This window comes from Vulpes lagopus, chromosome 24 (genome assembly GCF_018345385.1).
Source record: "Vulpes lagopus strain Blue_001 chromosome 24, ASM1834538v1, whole genome shotgun sequence".
NCBI lineage: Eukaryota > Metazoa > Chordata > Mammalia > Carnivora > Canidae > Vulpes > Vulpes lagopus.
Genome location: NC_054847.1, coordinates 2226448 through 2243698, shown reverse-complemented (window position 1 = coordinate 2243698; position 17251 = coordinate 2226448). Strand labels below are relative to the sequence as shown.

Genomic DNA, 17251 nt, shown 5'->3' with positions numbered 1-17251 from the left:
ATTGTTTGGGACGTTTCTTCTGGTTCCTTTTGTGAGAATTTATATAATGCCATTCTCTAGTGAGCTTCTCTGTCCAGAATTCTGGAATAGCACAGAGGTCCGGGTTATCTGAATGGCTCTCATACTTTGACTTTTACCTAGAGTTTGTTAAAGTGTAAATTGCCTGACCCACCCCCTGACTTTCTGATTCAGGAAGTCTGGATTGTTGCTGACAGTTTGTTTCTGACAAATTTCCAGATGAAGCTAATACTGCTGGTCTGGAGCCACACTTTGAAAACAGCTGTATTAGAGTGGGGAAAAAGGTTATTGTGGAATAATTATTGGCAGCTGGAAATTTTTATCAAAAATTGAAAACATCTGCTTTGATAACAGGCACAAAGCTATTTTGATGGTTATTTCCAAAGCAGTTAAGATTTGAAATAGCCTTCATCACCATTTAAACTATAGTTCCTCAGTTTTGTTAGTTACATTTTATTTTGTACTTTTGTTTTTCCTCCCACTGAGTAAATTGCTTTTGCACAGAACAGTAATGATTAGCACCAGAACTACATTAAAATATTGTTGAGAGCAACCAGAGATAGGCATTGATTTGACAAATGTAGATTTTGGAAAATTGGATGTGTTTTAAAACCCTTTCAAGTTGATTCATTTTCAAAATGTATCAGAGGCTCCTCTTAAGTCATCTAAGTCAATATGACTTCAGAAGGAGGCCATGTGACTAGAAACAGCAGCTGGGAAGGTGCACCTTCTCCTCAGAAAGCCTAGATGTACAACCTGACGTCCAAACGGCTACTGTTTTTCACTTACTAAGACAAAATATGTATGACTTAATGTCCTTGTAAAGGGACTCAGTTCTTTTGGAAATGCGATTAATAACATGTATTATGCACAAAAATATTTCTATCCTGTGACTCAGTAATCTCATGTCTAGGACTCTGTCAACTCTAAAGAAATTTCTAAGTATGAAAAAAACTTGTATGTATGGGGTTACTTATAGGTTGCAAAAGCCGTCCAAATGTCCAGCAATAAGGAATAGCTTAAGTAAACATGCCAGATTCACTTGGTATATTGAAGATTATTTCCTATTCAGGATGCTTGATGTGTAACAATATGGAAAAATGATTGTGATAAAGTGGTGGGGGAAGCAAGGATATTGTTCTAAAATTGCTAATATTCGTTAGGTATAGCTGCTCTTTATGGGCTTTTGAGAAGGTCTACGGAAAAAAATGCCACAGCATGGTTGGGTTGGGATGGCGAGATTTTATGATTATTTCCTTTTTCTCTCACAAGTTTTCTGTAATGTTCTTTGTATTATTTTAAAAAATCTGTTTCTTCACTACTCATTACTCTTCTTGCCAAGAAATTAAAAAATTGGTATAGTGTTTATAATTGTCAAAAACAAACATCAGCTTTTAGCATCAAGCTGGTTTTCCTTCTCAACACATATCTCTTTGTTCATTTGGAGTGAACTTGAATCTTTAGCAGGTTTTGCAAACTTTTAGGTAGATATAATTACATGATTAACCACCATGTAACCTTACTGTTCTAGTAAACAAGTGTTTTTAGAAATGCTGAGAGGGCTGATAGGTTATATTGACCTTTTAAAAAAAAGTTAACTTGTTTTCTCTTTTCCACTAGATTAATGTTTTGTCTTTTTTATCTCTGTAGTGCAATTAAAATGAGGCCAAAGGAAGGAGAGACGTATTTCGATGTCGTGGTTGTCATTGACCCTGTCACCAGAGAAGCACAGAGACTTGCCCCATTGCTCTTGGTAGGCATACCCTAAATGGCAGTTCACATTTCTTGGTCCCAGGCCCTGTGACTCTCTGAGTGTCATTGTTCCCCTGGTTATCTTCAGAGAGCACTGGAAAATGTTACAGGGCATCTTGGCAAAGCACAAATGTCTTCATAAATATTGATAATGGCTCTGCAAACAGCCTTATAACCTTGAAAGTTGGCACAAGTTTGGTTGGTTTCCTCATGTAATTTTTAAAAAATGTCCTATTTAGAGCAAGGTGTCTCTCTCTCTCTCTCTCTCTTTTTTTTTTTTTTTTTTTTAAGATTTTACTTATCTGGGATCCCTGGGTGGCGCAGCGGTTTAGCGCCTGCCTTTGGCCCAGGGCGCGATCCTGGAGATCCGGGATCGAATCCCATGTCGGGCTCCCGGTGCATGGAGCCTGCTTCTCCCTCTGCCTGTGTCTCTCTCTGCCTCTCTCTCTCTGTGTGTGACTATGATAAATAAATTAAAAAAAAAAATAAAAAAAAGAAAGATTTTACTTATCTATTCATGAGAGACAGAGAAAGGCAGAGACATAGAGGGAGAAGTAGGCTCCCTGGGGGGAACCAGATGTGGGACTCGATCTCCAGACCCAGGATCATGCCCTGAGCCAAAGGCTCAACCTCTGAGCCACTCAGGTGTCCCTAGAGGAGGATGTCTTTTAATTAAATTGATTTGGGGCAGCTCGGGTGGCTCAGCGGTTTACTGCCGCCTTCAGCCCAGGGCCTGATCCTGGAGACCCAGGATCGGGTCCTGTGTCGGGCTCCCTGCGTGGAGCCTGCTTCTCCCTCTGCCTGTGTCTCTGCCCTTCTCTCTGTGTCTCTCATGAATAAATAAATAAAATCTTTAAAAAAAAATAATTAAATTGATTTTTTCCATATTTTGATTTATAATGAATAAGAGTTAAAAAGAGTAAAATAATTTTATCATTTTCCTTTTTAAAAACTAGCATTTTTTAGATTAGCATGTCTTGTAGATTTGTATATTACAATTTTAAGAAAATTTAAGAACTCTACCAAAAAGACAGTTGCCTCAACATCTTTTTTTTGAGTTGTATTTCTTTTTTGAGGTGACATTTAATTGACATATAATCAACTAACCTTTTGGTGGGTGTGTGTATATAACGTTTTTTCCTACTATAGTATTTAGACCATACTGATGAACCTTTAAAATTTTCCTTGTATAGACAGCTCTCCCATTATCCATCGGTTGCTTCATTACATGAGGAGGAGCAGTGATTTGCAGTAGCCCATTGGCCATGCTTTTGCCAAGTGATAAGTGTTTGTGATTTAGATTGTGTGCCAGAGTTGTGATTTTCAGAAATTTCTCCAGTACAGATTTTATGGCTTTTATTACCTTTCTGTGTTTCTTGAGATATTAAGAGGTGTTAACTTAGTGTCAGAGTGGATGTTTCTGAAGAGAATATGTAAATATTTTGCCTCAAATATCAGTCACTTTCTATGTAGGAAAATTTTATGTTTTGTCCCTGGCTTACTCTTTTAGGTTTTAACCCAGCTGATCAACATGAATCTAAGAGTGTTTATGAACTGCCAATCTAAACTTTCTGACATGCCTTTAAAAAGGTAAAACAAACTGTTTAAGAAAATCAATTGAAAATGTGGTACTAAATCTGAGAGGTGATATTAAATGTTAAAGATCAAATGGGTTTATAGGTGGACTTCATGTTTGAAAAGATTGTCAACTGTATGTTCAGTTTTGCTCAATTTCTGCTCTCATCCACAGTTCTAAGAACTTAGTGTGGGCATGGAAGCATTTAAGTGGCATTAACTCAGGTTACTTGAGCCTGCCTGCCTCTCTCCCTCCCTCCCTTGGAATTTATGTAGTTCTTTAATTTTAGAGTATTTGGATCAATGTAGCTATTAAATTTACCTAGTTAAAAAAAATGTGCTGTGGTACAGAAAGAAACTTGTCTGTTCCTTTTTATCTTAAAAGTGGAGCAGTTATTTCAAGTTGGAGTATATTTGTCAGAGGAAGCTCATTTGCATGTATCTTGAGAAGAAGAGCAGGCTTAGCTCTATGTTGTCTGAACCTTGGAATGGTCATTTATGAAGAAAGTTATATAAAAAGATGTTAATAGTAGTAATAGGGTAGCCATCTGCTGGGTCTGTGGGAAATTCCTGATGTGCAAATGTGCTGTGTTTGTGGGTTTTTTTTTTTTAATTTTTATTTATTTACTTGAAAGAAAAAGAGAGAGCACAAGCCAGGAGGCGAGTTGAGAGGGAGAGATAGACTCCCTGCTGAGCAGGGCTCTACCCCAGGACCCTGGGATCCCTGCTGAGCAGGGCTCTACCCCAGGACCCTGGGATCACGACCAAGGCAGATGCTTACCAACTGAGCCTCCCAGGCGCCCCTATATGTGCCATGTTTTAGAAGTTAGATTCCAAGTGAACTCAAGCACCCTGTGAAAGTGACTAAACCATTCTCAACCTCCACCATTGTCCTTGAGTAGGAGAAATGTTTAAACTGCTGCATGTAGTGTTTTCAGGGCTCACCTGAGAACCATTTAGGACTTTGTGTTTAAGAGAAAAATAAGTTTCTCTTACTGATGGGAGGCATGTATTTAGGAAATTTTGTGACTCCAAACAACAGCCACCCTTACCAGTACCAGAAAGAATGACCTCTCCTCTCAATTCTCTTCCTCCTGCTCTTGCATCTGCAACAGCCACAGGAGGCATAATTAGGTCAAGAGATGGTATTGGATACACTTTTCCCAGTCTGGGAGGATACCCTTGCAAAACTAGTTTGTTTTATTTTAAGCTAGCTAGTGACCTGTGTGAATGCCTGTGAACTTAAAGACTATGGGAATACTAAAAAGACTCACTTTTTTTTTTTTTTTTTTTTAATTTCAGCTTTTACAGATATGTCTTAGAACCAGAGATTTCTTTCACTCCAGACAATAGCTTTGCTAAGGGTCCAATAGCAAAATTTTTGGATATGCCACAGTCTCCTCTTTTCACCCTGAATTTGAACACACCGGAGAGTTGGATGGTGGAGTCTGTCAGAACACCGTATGATCTTGATAATATTTATTTAGAAGAGGTAAGAATGTCATTGCTCCTACGTATGTAATCTCGTGTTGTAAAACTGTTTAAGATGGAGTGGTGGTAGTTTCTGACTGAACAGAGATGTCTATTATCACTTAGAATTGTATTATTAAAAAATAATAGCTTCATTGAGATCTGTTTCACACACCATAAAATTCACTCTTTTAAAGTATACAGCTCAGTAGTTTTAGTATATTCACAAAATTGTTCAGCCATTACCACTACTTAGAAACTCCATACCCATTAGCAGTCATTCCCCATGACCCCTAGCAACCACTATTCTACATTCTGCCTCTGTGGATTCGCCTGTTCTAACATTTGATCTAAAGAGAATCATATATTTTTGTGACTGGCTTCTTTCACCTAAATTATTAGTTTTAAGGTTTGTCTATGTTGTAGCATGTATTAGTATTTAATTCTTTTTTATTGCCAGATAATATTTTATTGTATAGATATATCACATTCTGTTTATCCATTCATTGATAGACATTTGGGTTGTTTCTACTTTTTGCTTATTATAAATAATGGCTGCTGTGAACATTCATGTCCAAGTTTTTGTAGATGTGCTTTTATTTCTCTTGGAATTGGTGGATCATACAGTAATTCTTTGTTTAATTAGTTGAGGGCCTGCCAAACTTTTCCAGGGTGAGTGCACCATTTTCCATTCCTGCCTATGATGTTGAACATTTTTTTCATGTGTTTATTGGCTTTATATTCTCTTTGGGGGAGAAATGTCTGTTCAATTCCTTTGCCTATTTTAAAATTTTTCCTTGTCTTTTTATTGTGGAACTGTAAGAGTTCTTTGTATATTCTGGATGCAAATCCCTTATCAAATACACGATTGGTAAATAATTTCTTTTTTTTTTTAATAATTTCTTTCATTCTGTTACCTGTCTTTTACTTTTTAGATAATGTTCTTTGAAGCACAAATGTTTCTAATCTTGATGAAATCTGTTTTGTTTTTAAGATTTTATTTATTTATTTATTTATTTATTTGAGAGAGAGAGAGAGAGAGAGAGAGAGAGAAAGGCAGAGACATAGGCAGAGGGAGAAGTAGACTCCATGCAGGAAGCATGATATGGTACTCAATCCCGGGACTCCGGGATCATGCCCTGACCCAAAGGCAGATGCTCAGTCGCTGAGCCACCCAGGTGTCCCTGTTTTTTTGTTGTTACCTGTGCTTTTGGTTGGATACCTGAGAAATCAGTGCTTAATCCTAGGTCACGAAGATTTACTCCTATAAGACTTTCAAAGTTTTAAACTCTTCCAATTAAGTCTTTTATTCATTTTGAGTTTTTTGTATATGGTATGAGGTATTACTACACCTTTCTTTGCATGTGAATATCCATTTGTCACAGTACTATTTGTTGAAAAGACTATTCTTTCCCCATTGAATGATCTTGGTACTACCTTTGTCAAAGATCTGTTAAACCTACATGAATTTAATCTAGACTCTCAGATCTATTCTCTTGATCTGTGTCTGTCCTTAGGCCACACTTGTCTTACTGTAGCTTTGTTGTGAGTTTTGAAACTGGTGAGTTTTCCAATTTTATTCTTATTTTTTTGGGATAGTTTGGCTATTTTGGTTTCTTTGTATTTTGGAATCAGCTTATTAATAGTTGTAGGAAAGGCTGCTGAGATTTTGATAGAGATTACATTAAATCCCTAGATCAGTTTGAAGAATATTGCCATCTTAACATTAAGTGTTCTGACCCATGAATATGGGATGCCTTTCCGTTTATTTGAGTCTTTAATTTCTTTCAGAAATGTTTTATAGGTCTTAGTATACAAGCTTATAAAAGATCATGTCATCTGCAGATAGAGGTAGTTTTATTTCTTCAAACAAAATATCTTTTATTTAACTTTCTTACCTATTTGGGAAAATATTAAATTACCAATTAATTCCTTTATTATGGATTTGTTTAGATTTTCTATCTCATCTTAAGTCAGTTTCTGGAGTTTGTGTCTCAGGAATTTATCCATTTTATCTAGATTATAATTGGTCTGTAGTTATAGCATTTTTCTACAGTCTTTTAAATTTAAGCTTAATAGTGATGTGTCTTTTTCCCTTGCTGATTTCAGTGAGTTGGCTCTTCTCTCTTTTTTTTTGTGGTCACTTTAATTAAAAGTTTGTCAGTTTGTTGATATTTTTGAAGAACCAGCTTTTGGCTTCATTGATCTTTTTTTCTCTGTTTTTCTGTTCTTTATTTCATTTATGTTCATATAACTATTTTGAGTGTCTAAGGTAAGTGGTCCTTTCCCTCAGTCCACTTTCAAAGATCGAGAGTTCACAAGTGTAGTTTCACTGATGTCTCTTTACAGCCCTCACTCTCTGTACCTGGCTCAGAGTGTATGAACAAAAGAATTAAAACACATGGTCTTTACTTACAAGGAGCTAATGGCATCTCAGAGCCTTCCTCCTTTTAAGATAACTGTCTCTGTGTCTGTCCTAAAGATCTCTTCCTAGAGTTGAAGCCTGTTTCCTGGCTCTTCTTCTTAGGAATTGGGAGATCAGGAACTTGAAGATAGTTATTAAAGGACTTCTCAGCCTTCTTTTCATTAGGGTCAAGAAGAATCTCACAGGTGCTAATAAGTGAGGGGAGAGTGTGTGTACACACTTGCCTTATTCCCCACCTCAGACCTGTCTACCATATTTGTAACAAATGGGAAATACAGTCTTTGCCCTTGAAGAACCAACTTTTGGCGAGGAGATTGTACAATGGCCACAGAAAGCACTAAAAAGCAGTGCAAGAAGGCACAGAACAGATGCAGAGCAGCTCTCTTCCATATCCTTAGAGTTTTTGCTGCTATTTCCTAGGCTTTCTCTGTATCTGCTGAAAATAGAGCATGGGACTTGGTGAGCTTGTGGAGGTTTACCCCTTAGCCTTCATTATTATGCTTTTGGAATTCAGTGTTGCAGTAACACATTAAGCTCCAAATGGTGCATTATTAGCATTAGGTAGAATTACAGAGCCAAGTGTGAACTAGCCTGGGATAAAAACCCTTTAATTAACAAAAGCCAAGCTGCCCCAAGACCTTGCAATTATATTGTATTTTCTGCAAGGAATCAGTAATAATTTAGGCAATTGATGTAGAATATGAATGGTTTTATGTCATTATGGAGCTATGATACATTTTAGGTATTTGCGTTTAGAACAGCATTAGTATTTTCAGCTATATCCTGTAGGCCAAGATGAATTTACAGTTTTCTCTGCTGTTCTCATTGTTATCTTCCTTATTCTTTAGCTTTTAGATCTATTTGTTCTTTTGACAGTGTATTTTATGTACTATTCCCCATACTACTTCCTAGATGATAATGTGATCTTTTCATCTGTACAGAACCTCCTTATTGTATTCTTTTTTTCCTGATTCTTTTCCCAACCCATCTGAGTTTTGAAAATTGTATATGGTTGTTAAACACCAGCATAATCAAGATACAGAGCATTTCCATCACCCCAGAAAGTTCTCTTGTGCCCCTTTACAGGCATTCCCCTCCCCTTTCTGTCACTATAGTTTTGCTTTTCCTTAAATTTCTTAGAAATATGGCCATACAGCGTATAGTCTTTTATGTCTGGCTTTGTTCACTTTGCACAATGTGTTTGAAATCCATGTTATTACATGTCTCAACAGTTTGTTTCTTTTTAAGATTTTATTTATTTATTTATTTATTCATGAGAGACACATGAGAGAGAGGCAGAGGGAGAAGCAGGCTCCCTGTGGGGAGCCCAATGCGGGACTCAATCCCAGGACCCTGGGATCATGACCTGAGCCAAAGGCAGATGCTCAACCACTGAGCTACCCATGTGCCCATAACAGTTTGGGTTTTTTTATTGGTGAGTAATTTTCAAGTGATTTAATTCTGCTGTTGCAGGTGGATAGTGTGGTGGCTGCTGAGTATGAGCTGGAGTACCTCTTACTAGAAGGTCACTGCTATGACATCACCACAGGCCAGCCCCCACGAGGACTGCAGTTTACATTAGGAACTTCAGCCAACCCAGTCATTGTGGATACCATTGTTATGGCCAATCTGGTAAATAAGGAGTACATCACGTGGTGGTATTGAGTCATATTAATTTGGACACTACGATTTATGATGAAGGAGTTTGTAATGTGAACATGAGGGAGATTAAAATCCATGTTCGACTGAATTTGGTCAATATAAAAATTATAAATTAACCTTGTAGGTCAGAAGTACATGTCAGCCTAAAAAAAATGCTAGAATATTCTTAATATTCTTTTCTAAGTAAAGTGGCCCCTGCAGATAAATTGCTTATGAGCTGACAGTGTTTTTCTTGGCTTTAAAGGTTTGTAGCTTATTCACACATGACACGTTGATCCTTCACTCACAGATCAAGAACCCCCTTCTTGGCTTCACTGGCCTGTATTTTGCTAGTGTTTCTAATGTGTAGGGTTTTGTTTGTTTGTGTGTTGTTTTTTTAAAGAATTGCACCGAAATTATAACTATCCCTCGAAAACAGTATTTTGATATTTCAAAGAGAACTAAAATTTGTCTTTCTTCTTGCTGTAGGGCTACTTTCAGTTAAAAGCCAACCCAGGAGCTTGGATTCTCAGACTAAGGAAGGGTCGTTCTGAAGATATTTATAGAATCTACAGGTAGGATAAAGTGATGTAAGTGCTGTTTTTCCAGAACATTTTGTAAAGAATCAGCTTGAATTGAGTACTACACTGACAGCCAGGAAATAAGGATTTAATTTATGTATGATGAAACCGTGCTATTCTAGAAAATTGAGTATAGAAGAACTGTCGGGGTATGATAGGGCAATAACTGGTGTTAAATACTAGGAAGTGTACTCAAATTTCACTCTTTAGTCTTTCCTTTGTGCTAATAGCATCTTTGAATCAGATCATTTTCTCACTGCAATGAAAACCATAGGCAGATGAAAAATTGAGTCATTTCAAGAAAGGAAAAAAAAAATGAATAACAGTTTTTTCTACCTAGACAGTGTATTTCTGGACCCTGGGTGAATTGCAGATACACAATAAGTATAAACTTTGGCCATGAAATCCATAGTACTGGCACTGGCTTTCCCAGGCTGTGGGAGTATGGAAGTATGTCAGAGCATTTCGTTGGTTAAGGGTTTTTGCCTTGAGATTTGCTCTGACTGCCTATTAGTTTAAAAAAATTATACTGCCTTTTAAAAGGTATAATCTAAATTCTGCGTAACACAATTTAATTTTAAGTTATGTGAAGAGAGTTCATGTCAATTTTTAGGGAGTGATTCCCATTACAGTGTATTTAAAATATTCTCTTGTGTCATCTTACTTCTATAGGATCTTTAGAACAGTGTGGATTTTTGAACCTGTATTATAATAACAGATTCATTGTAAATACCAGGTTTTCTTCCAAGTAATGTTTTCCAAATATTGTTTTGTAGAATTTAATCCCATCATTAGAAGTTGTACTTGTTCTTCTTCTAAACTTTGTCCCTTTGTTTTCCTGGCTACTCTTTGCCTTCCCTAGCAGTGGGGAGTCCTCCTTTCTTCCTACTGTCTAGGGCTCCCTTTATCTTGGATATTCTCAGATTCTGGAGTATGTAATGTTCCCCCATTAGGAGTATTTCGTGTTCCCCCATTAGAAACTTACCTTGCCTGAGAACTCTGCTCTCTGCTAGATTACAGTGAATGAATACAGTGAGTTCATATTTTGTTGTGGCTTTCTGCACTTAACACCTTGAAAATTGGTGCTTGGAAATTTTAGGCATTGCAGTTGATTGGGGATATCTTGTTTTTAATTATAAATATTTCTTCCTCTGCCGAAGCTCTGCCTGCAAATAGAGCTTATTATAGTTCTTTCTCCAGAATATGGGCACCAGATTGAGTACAGGGCCTACAGTTGGCTGGTTATGTGCCTCTAGGCAAAAGGATAGAGTAGATAGTTGCCTGTACAGAACTCTGAAGTAGAGTCATGCTTTATTTGTCCATGAAAGAGTAGAGTAATGTGTTCCTAGTGATGGTTCAGAGTGGCTCATGCCCCTGGGCACTCCTTTATTGCTGGTACTGAGCTTGGCTCAGACTTTGTGAATATAGGCCTTGATTAAGTGCTCATCATGAGGTTGCCAGCACTGGCAGCTTTTCTCTCTGTGAAAGGTAATTTAAAGAGGAGACTCAAGAAGGAGGTTTGGGTTGTGACTGATTAGAATGCTCAATGTTTGAAGGGTAGAGATTCTGACAAAGTGCTTTTGTGTAGCTTAAAGGGGCTTCCTACAGGTTGTGAGAAAATAATTTGTTCTGGAAAACTCCTATATGATAAAGATGATGGACGAATATGGCAGATTGATGTCAGACCACTTACTGCATTTTGAGAATTGTAATTTGTAATGTCTGTCTTACTCTTTCCCTTTCTTTTCTTTCTAAGCCATGATGGCACAGATTCTCCTCCTGATGCTGATGAAGTTGTTGTTGTCCTCAACAACTTCAAGAGCAAAATTATTAAAGTGAAGGTGAGTTTAGTAATGCTAAGGCAGCCACTCTTTTATAGTGGGTAAAGGTGGCGATATTCTGGCATTCAATAGCTCTTACCTAGAAATAGATGGATGTGTTAACTGATAATGCTATCACCATGGTCATCGTTTTACAATATATATGCATATCAAATCATCACATTGTACACCTTCAATTTATATAATGTTTGTCAATTTTATGTCAGTAAAGCTGATGGGGGAAAAATCCAGCTTAAAACTTTAATTCACCCTTTGGAGTTTTATAGTGTTTATAGGAATGCCTTTTTTTTTTTCCCCCCTGAGAGAGAGCATATGCAGGGTAGGGTGGTGGGGATGGGGAGAGGGAGAGAGAGAGAGAGAGAGAATCCTAAGCAGGCCCCATGCCCAGTGTGGAGACCAATGTGGGGCTCGATCTCACAATCCTGACATCATGATCTGAGCCAAAATCAAGAGTCAGACACTTAGCCAGCTGAGCCACCCACGTGCTCCAGAATACTTCTTTAAATGTAAAATGTCTTTTGTAAATATACATTTGTGGCTTTCTTCAACTGAGAGATGGCACCTTTTGGGAAATCTCAGTGAGAAATATCAGTCTCATTTTACATAAAGTGTTTTCCTAGATATGATTTTGCTTACATAGCCATAGTTCACATTGTTCATGACTGTTCTCAAAAAATTGAGAAGAAAATTTCAATGACAGTAATAAGTGGTAGCCCTCTTTCATTTCTTTTCACTTAGAATTTTGAAGTTCTTAGTGCCTTAAATTCAAGTAAAAGGTATTATGGAATAAATAATCATTACACACAGTAAAATGTAAGGCAGACCATACATGGTGGAGCAGAAAACTGGTCTCTGCTGGTGAGAAGATTGAACCTGTCTTTATCCTGGTAAATCCTGAAAACAGGCTGTGACATGAAGTGACTTCTTCCTGACCATGCTAATGCCAACTGCACACTTCCTCTGCAGCCAGCTGTCAGCTTGGTGAATGAGGCTTCTAATTTTGCTCAGATTCTATTTCCTACACAGTAGAATTTAAGGTTCTGTGACCATTTTTCAAAGTAAAAACAAATTAAAAGAGGTTGCTGTCTCGTCACCTGAGGCTTTGGTATGATATGTTGAAGATGGTTCTGTTGAATTCATCTGTACTCCAGGTGGGTTGTCTGCTTGTGGGAGAATTCATTCCCTGTTGTTGATGGCACTCCTCGCATGTGGTTGCAGGTTCAGAAAAAGGCAGACATGGTGAATGAAGACTTGCTGAGTGATGGAACTATTGAGAATGAATCTGGATTTTGGGACTCCTTCAAATGGTAAATTGGCATCATTAAAAAAAAGTAAGATTTTTTAAGGAAAGACTGAGATATGACACCATCCCTCCCTTCTTTTGAGTATAAGAATCTCATCTGAGAAGAAATGTGTGGGAAATATCAGAAAGGGAGACAACATAAAGACTCCTAACTCTGGGAAATGAACCAGGGGTGGTGGAAGGGGAGGAGGGCGGTGGGTGGGGGTGAATGGGTGACAGGCACTGAGCGGGGCACTTGACGGGATGAGCACTGGGTGTTATTCTGTATGTTGGTAAATTGAACACCAATAAAAAATAAATTTATTATTAAAGGAAAAAAGAATCCCATCTGGGCCTTTCAGCATCTACACTCTGCCACCAAATCTTCTGCTTCTCTTTAGAGTAGATGTGTGTTTTCCACTGACAAAGTGAAGGAGGCTAATGTCCCCTTGTGGGGAAGTTACTTCCTGCCTCTCGTTGCGTTGTGCCTGTCCTTCCATTGAGCAGATCACATTCCGTGGAATCGCCTGTGTTCAGTCTGTCCCTGAAGCTACGTGGTAGCCTGCAGGCAGCATCCATCTCTTTACCCTGTGGTGGCTTGGTTGCCTTATGCCCTCTACGGGTGCCAGCAGATGCTTCACCGGCTCCTCCTGCACCCCCACCCCCCCAGGGAAGGAACTGGAATGGAAAACACCATCTCTGTAGCTCTTCCCTTAAAGGGCTATGTGTCTGTACTAGCATTTCACGTGTTCTTGTTTTTACCTTTATTATCATAGGGGCTTTACAGGAGGACAGAAGACTGAGGAAGTGAAACAAGATAAAGATGACATAATTAATATTTTCTCTGTGGCATCTGGTCATCTCTATGAGAGATTTCTCCGGTTAGTCATGTTGATTATTTCAGTATATACCAATGAGTTTGTCACCATATTCTTATTTAGAGAATGTTTTATGGGATTCTGTCTATTACGTTTCTGTGTATCTGAAGCACTCTAAAGATTGTGAATATATCATTGTATTGTTTTGATCTGCTAGTCTCATAAAGTCTGGCTGTATCATAAATGCATCTTTGTGGATATTACAAGACTATAAACGTTTAATACCACTATGCACACATTATAAATAATTGGCCCCCAAGCATTGCTTAAGCCAGAAATTAGGAGGTTAACAAAGAGAGTACAAGTAGAATAGGGCCTCCAAAGATGCAGAACACCTTTGTTTTATAGACATATTCAGAGGGTAAAGGGAGGCCTGAGGTCACCCAGCTAGAGCCACAGGGAAGTCACAGCCTTGGGCTGGTGATGCAGTGGTGGCCAGGGGAAGGCTTGGCTGTGAATATGCTCCTTTACTTGAGGGAGTTTCCTAATGCCAGGGTTCACTTTACTTTTAACTTTCCGTGACAAATCTACTATGGAAAAGAATTAAACTATCATGTTAATCAGATTCAGCCCTCCCATTTCCAAGAAATAACTGACCTAAAATAGTTATGTCAAGTGTTAGTAATAATTTAATTAAGTTCCTTGACTCAGTTTGTTTTTGTCTGTTTTCAAAGTAGGAAATCATGACGCTGTTGCCATTTGCCATCCCCTGTCCTCTCCCTGTTCTCTTCCCTGACGGGGTCTCTAATAGAGGCTGTGGGGGGCATGCAGCCACACAGAGCTGCTGTGGCCTTACAGGTTTTCTTTTCAGAGTCCTGTAGTGAGTTTACCACAAACTTTGTTACTTATTTGTACCATAATTAAGACAGCAGTTCATGAAGCAAGTATATTTAAAGAATGTAACATGATTAAAACATTTGTCTTTATCAGATATATTTTTATGGGTGAGAAATACTCTTTCTTTTCCATCCATTGATAACCTTATAATAGCTGCAGTTTTCCATTTTCCATTAGTAAAGGTCTCTCTTTGCCATCAGTCTGCTCTGCCATGGAGAACACTTAATGGTTTCATGATTGACTCTACTTGATTTTGTTGACATTAAAAAACATTGAAAGATTATTATTACTATTTGCTTTTGTTTGACAGTATAATGATGCTATCAGTACTGAAGAACACTAAGACTCCTGTGAAATTCTGGTTCTTGAAGAATTATTTGTCTCCCACATTTAAGGTTTGTTTCTCAGGGGGAAGGAGAAGATTCTTGTTAAGGAGATATGAATGGAATGATATACTTTTTACTGCTTCTATGTTTTTGTATGATTAAAAATTTTCCTTTTGATTAGATTTCCTTAATTCACTTGCATATATTTTTAAAATGATTTATCTTAAGTGATCTCTACATCTAAAGTGGAGCTCGAACTGGTGATCCTAAGGTCAAGAGTCACACACACTTCCGACTAAGCCAGCCAGGCACCCCCAGTTGCATATTTCTGTGTTCATTGCAGACTGGATTATTTTGGAGGAATAGTTGTTATGATACCACGCACAAAATTCTGACCTTTTTGAAGCTTGGATAACATTGGAGGAGAATCTTTTGTGTTGATGAAATAACATTCTCTTCCTCTGAGCACATATATTATAAAGCACAATTAAGAAAGCATAGTGCTGGTTTCCAGTGAGGAGGATGATTCATTCTATCATGAGAAATTAACTACCCAGTGGTCTCTGGAAGTAATGTTCCCTATGTGCAAAATGAAAACAAGACTTGGAAAGTTTTCTGCTTTATTTATATTAGTTAGTATTTGTTATCTAAATTGATTTATATATATCTTTTGGTTGTTATTGTTCTATAGAATTTGCTGAACAACTTTTAATGTATTCAGCAGTATCTTTCCTAGATAGGCAATTCGCTTCTGATCCTCTGAAGGTACTTATATTTAGGATCTGAAAGACTTAACATAAATTTGTTCAGAATATTTGGATTGGCCATGTTATTTCCTGGGTTAGGCATAGGTATGAGAAAGGCTTTAAATCAATCCCAAACAACGTTTTACTGAAATCATGTTTTGACAGTTTTTTCCCATAAAACACACATATAAACACAAAAGCCCTTCATTGAAAGATTTGTCATTTCATGTGGTAATCAGAAGTCATAAAGAAATGGGGGTTTGACACAGTATTCTGTATTCTTTTATGTAGTCGTAGGTAATTCAGGGTCAGATTTCTGTATTAGACTGCTCTTATGGTAAATGTGTTTTACTTGTACCATAATCATGATGACTGATTTACATTATACAGTTGATTTTCTTCATCAAAATAAATGGTGGTTTGTTGTTTCCTATGTCCAAAAATAGGAGTTCATACCTTATATGGCAAATGAATACAATTTCCAATATGAACTTGTTCAGTACAAATGGCCCCGGTGGCTTCATCAACAGACTGAGAAACAGCGCATCATCTGGGGTTATAAGATCCTCTTCCTGGATGTGCTCTTCCCACTAGTTGTTGACAAATTCCTGTTTGTGGATGCTGATCAGGTAAGCTCTCTTACAAGCCAGATTTAAACAGTTTGCATTAAGGGCATTAGACTTCCTTTTCATAAAAAATAAAAAAAAAAAAAAGACTTCCTTTTCATTTTTTAAATGATTTTTTCTTTTGTTTAAGATTTTATTTATTTATTCACAAGAGACACAGAAAGAGAGAGGCAGAGACACAGGCAGAGGGAGAGGCAGGCTCCCTCTGGGGAGCCTGATGTGGGACTTGATCCCAGGACCCCAGGACACGACCTGAGCCAAAGGCAGAGGCTCAACCACTGAGCCACGCAGGTGCCCCTGTTTTTCTAGTTACAGAAAAATACATGCTTATGATACATTATTTTAGGATATATGGAAAGTGACACCCAAGTGTGATCACCTTTAAAGTTTGCATTTAATCTATCTCCTTTTCATCTTTTTTTTAATGCCTCTTTTGCACAGTTGTGATTACATCATGTATGCAGTTTTGTTTCTTACTTTATTTAACTAAAAACTAAACTAAAACTAAAAACTGGAAGATTGAGGTTTAACAGTGCTTGCAATTATCTCCAACTTTTTACCCAAAAGCTAGGAGTTGTTGACATGGTTAAGAGAGGGGAAGCTCTAGTTGATAGATGCTTGGCCTTGATAATTTGGAAGTCTTCAGCTATTCTTCCCCGTGTCAAGATTTGACCAAAAGGAACACACTTTAGTTTTAAAACATACAAACTCAAAAAGTGTGATTATAGTTCTCCTTTACAGCCTTCCCCCTTACCCTGATCTGGCTGAAATCTGAGGTAATCATCTGAATGGAAGTGATATATAATATGTGTAAAAGCCATACGGCCAGAAACTTCATCTACCTCTTTGGAATTACCTGCCTCATCTGGCTCATGGTATCACAACTGGCTAGACCTGAAGCATGCTTTCTGGATTCTGATATAAGCACACTTACTCTTTATTGAGTACTTGATATGTGTCAGGCATCTTTCCACATTTGTCCATAAATTGATTAATGTAATCCTGTGGGGTCTCCATTTTACAGATGAGGAAACTCAGTCATAGAGAGGCTAAGTAGTGTAAATTTGTTTTATTTCTGTCTTTTTGAATACTTAGAATACTGTGTGCCAAGCACCAGACAAAATAACTTACATGTTAGTGATGGCAGTCAGCTAATCAGTGTAAGAATCTGGGTTTAGATTGAGTCTACCCATAGACCCTGTGCTATTAACCTCAGAGCTACCCTCTGTAATGTCTCAGTGAGGTAGTCTGTA

General features: G+C 37.7%; 1 protein-coding gene across 2 annotated transcripts in view; it reads left to right on the top strand.

The window, feature by feature from the left end:
* Positions 1-17251, top strand: part of UGGT1 (UDP-glucose glycoprotein glucosyltransferase 1) — a 120432-nt gene that overhangs the window by 87399 nt on the left and 15782 nt on the right. For both annotated transcript variants that reach the window (XM_041739615.1, XM_041739614.1), the window contains 10 exons: positions 1669-1771; positions 3281-3360; positions 4648-4837; positions 8714-8872; positions 9371-9456; positions 11219-11303; positions 12522-12610; positions 13362-13466; positions 14611-14695; positions 15819-16001. In XM_041739615.1, the coding sequence (XP_041595549.1) occupies positions 1669-1771; positions 3281-3360; positions 4648-4837; positions 8714-8872; positions 9371-9456; positions 11219-11303; positions 12522-12610; positions 13362-13466; positions 14611-14695; positions 15819-16001 (1165 nt within the window). The remainder of the gene's footprint in view (positions 1-1668; positions 1772-3280; positions 3361-4647; positions 4838-8713; positions 8873-9370; positions 9457-11218; positions 11304-12521; positions 12611-13361; positions 13467-14610; positions 14696-15818; positions 16002-17251) is intronic.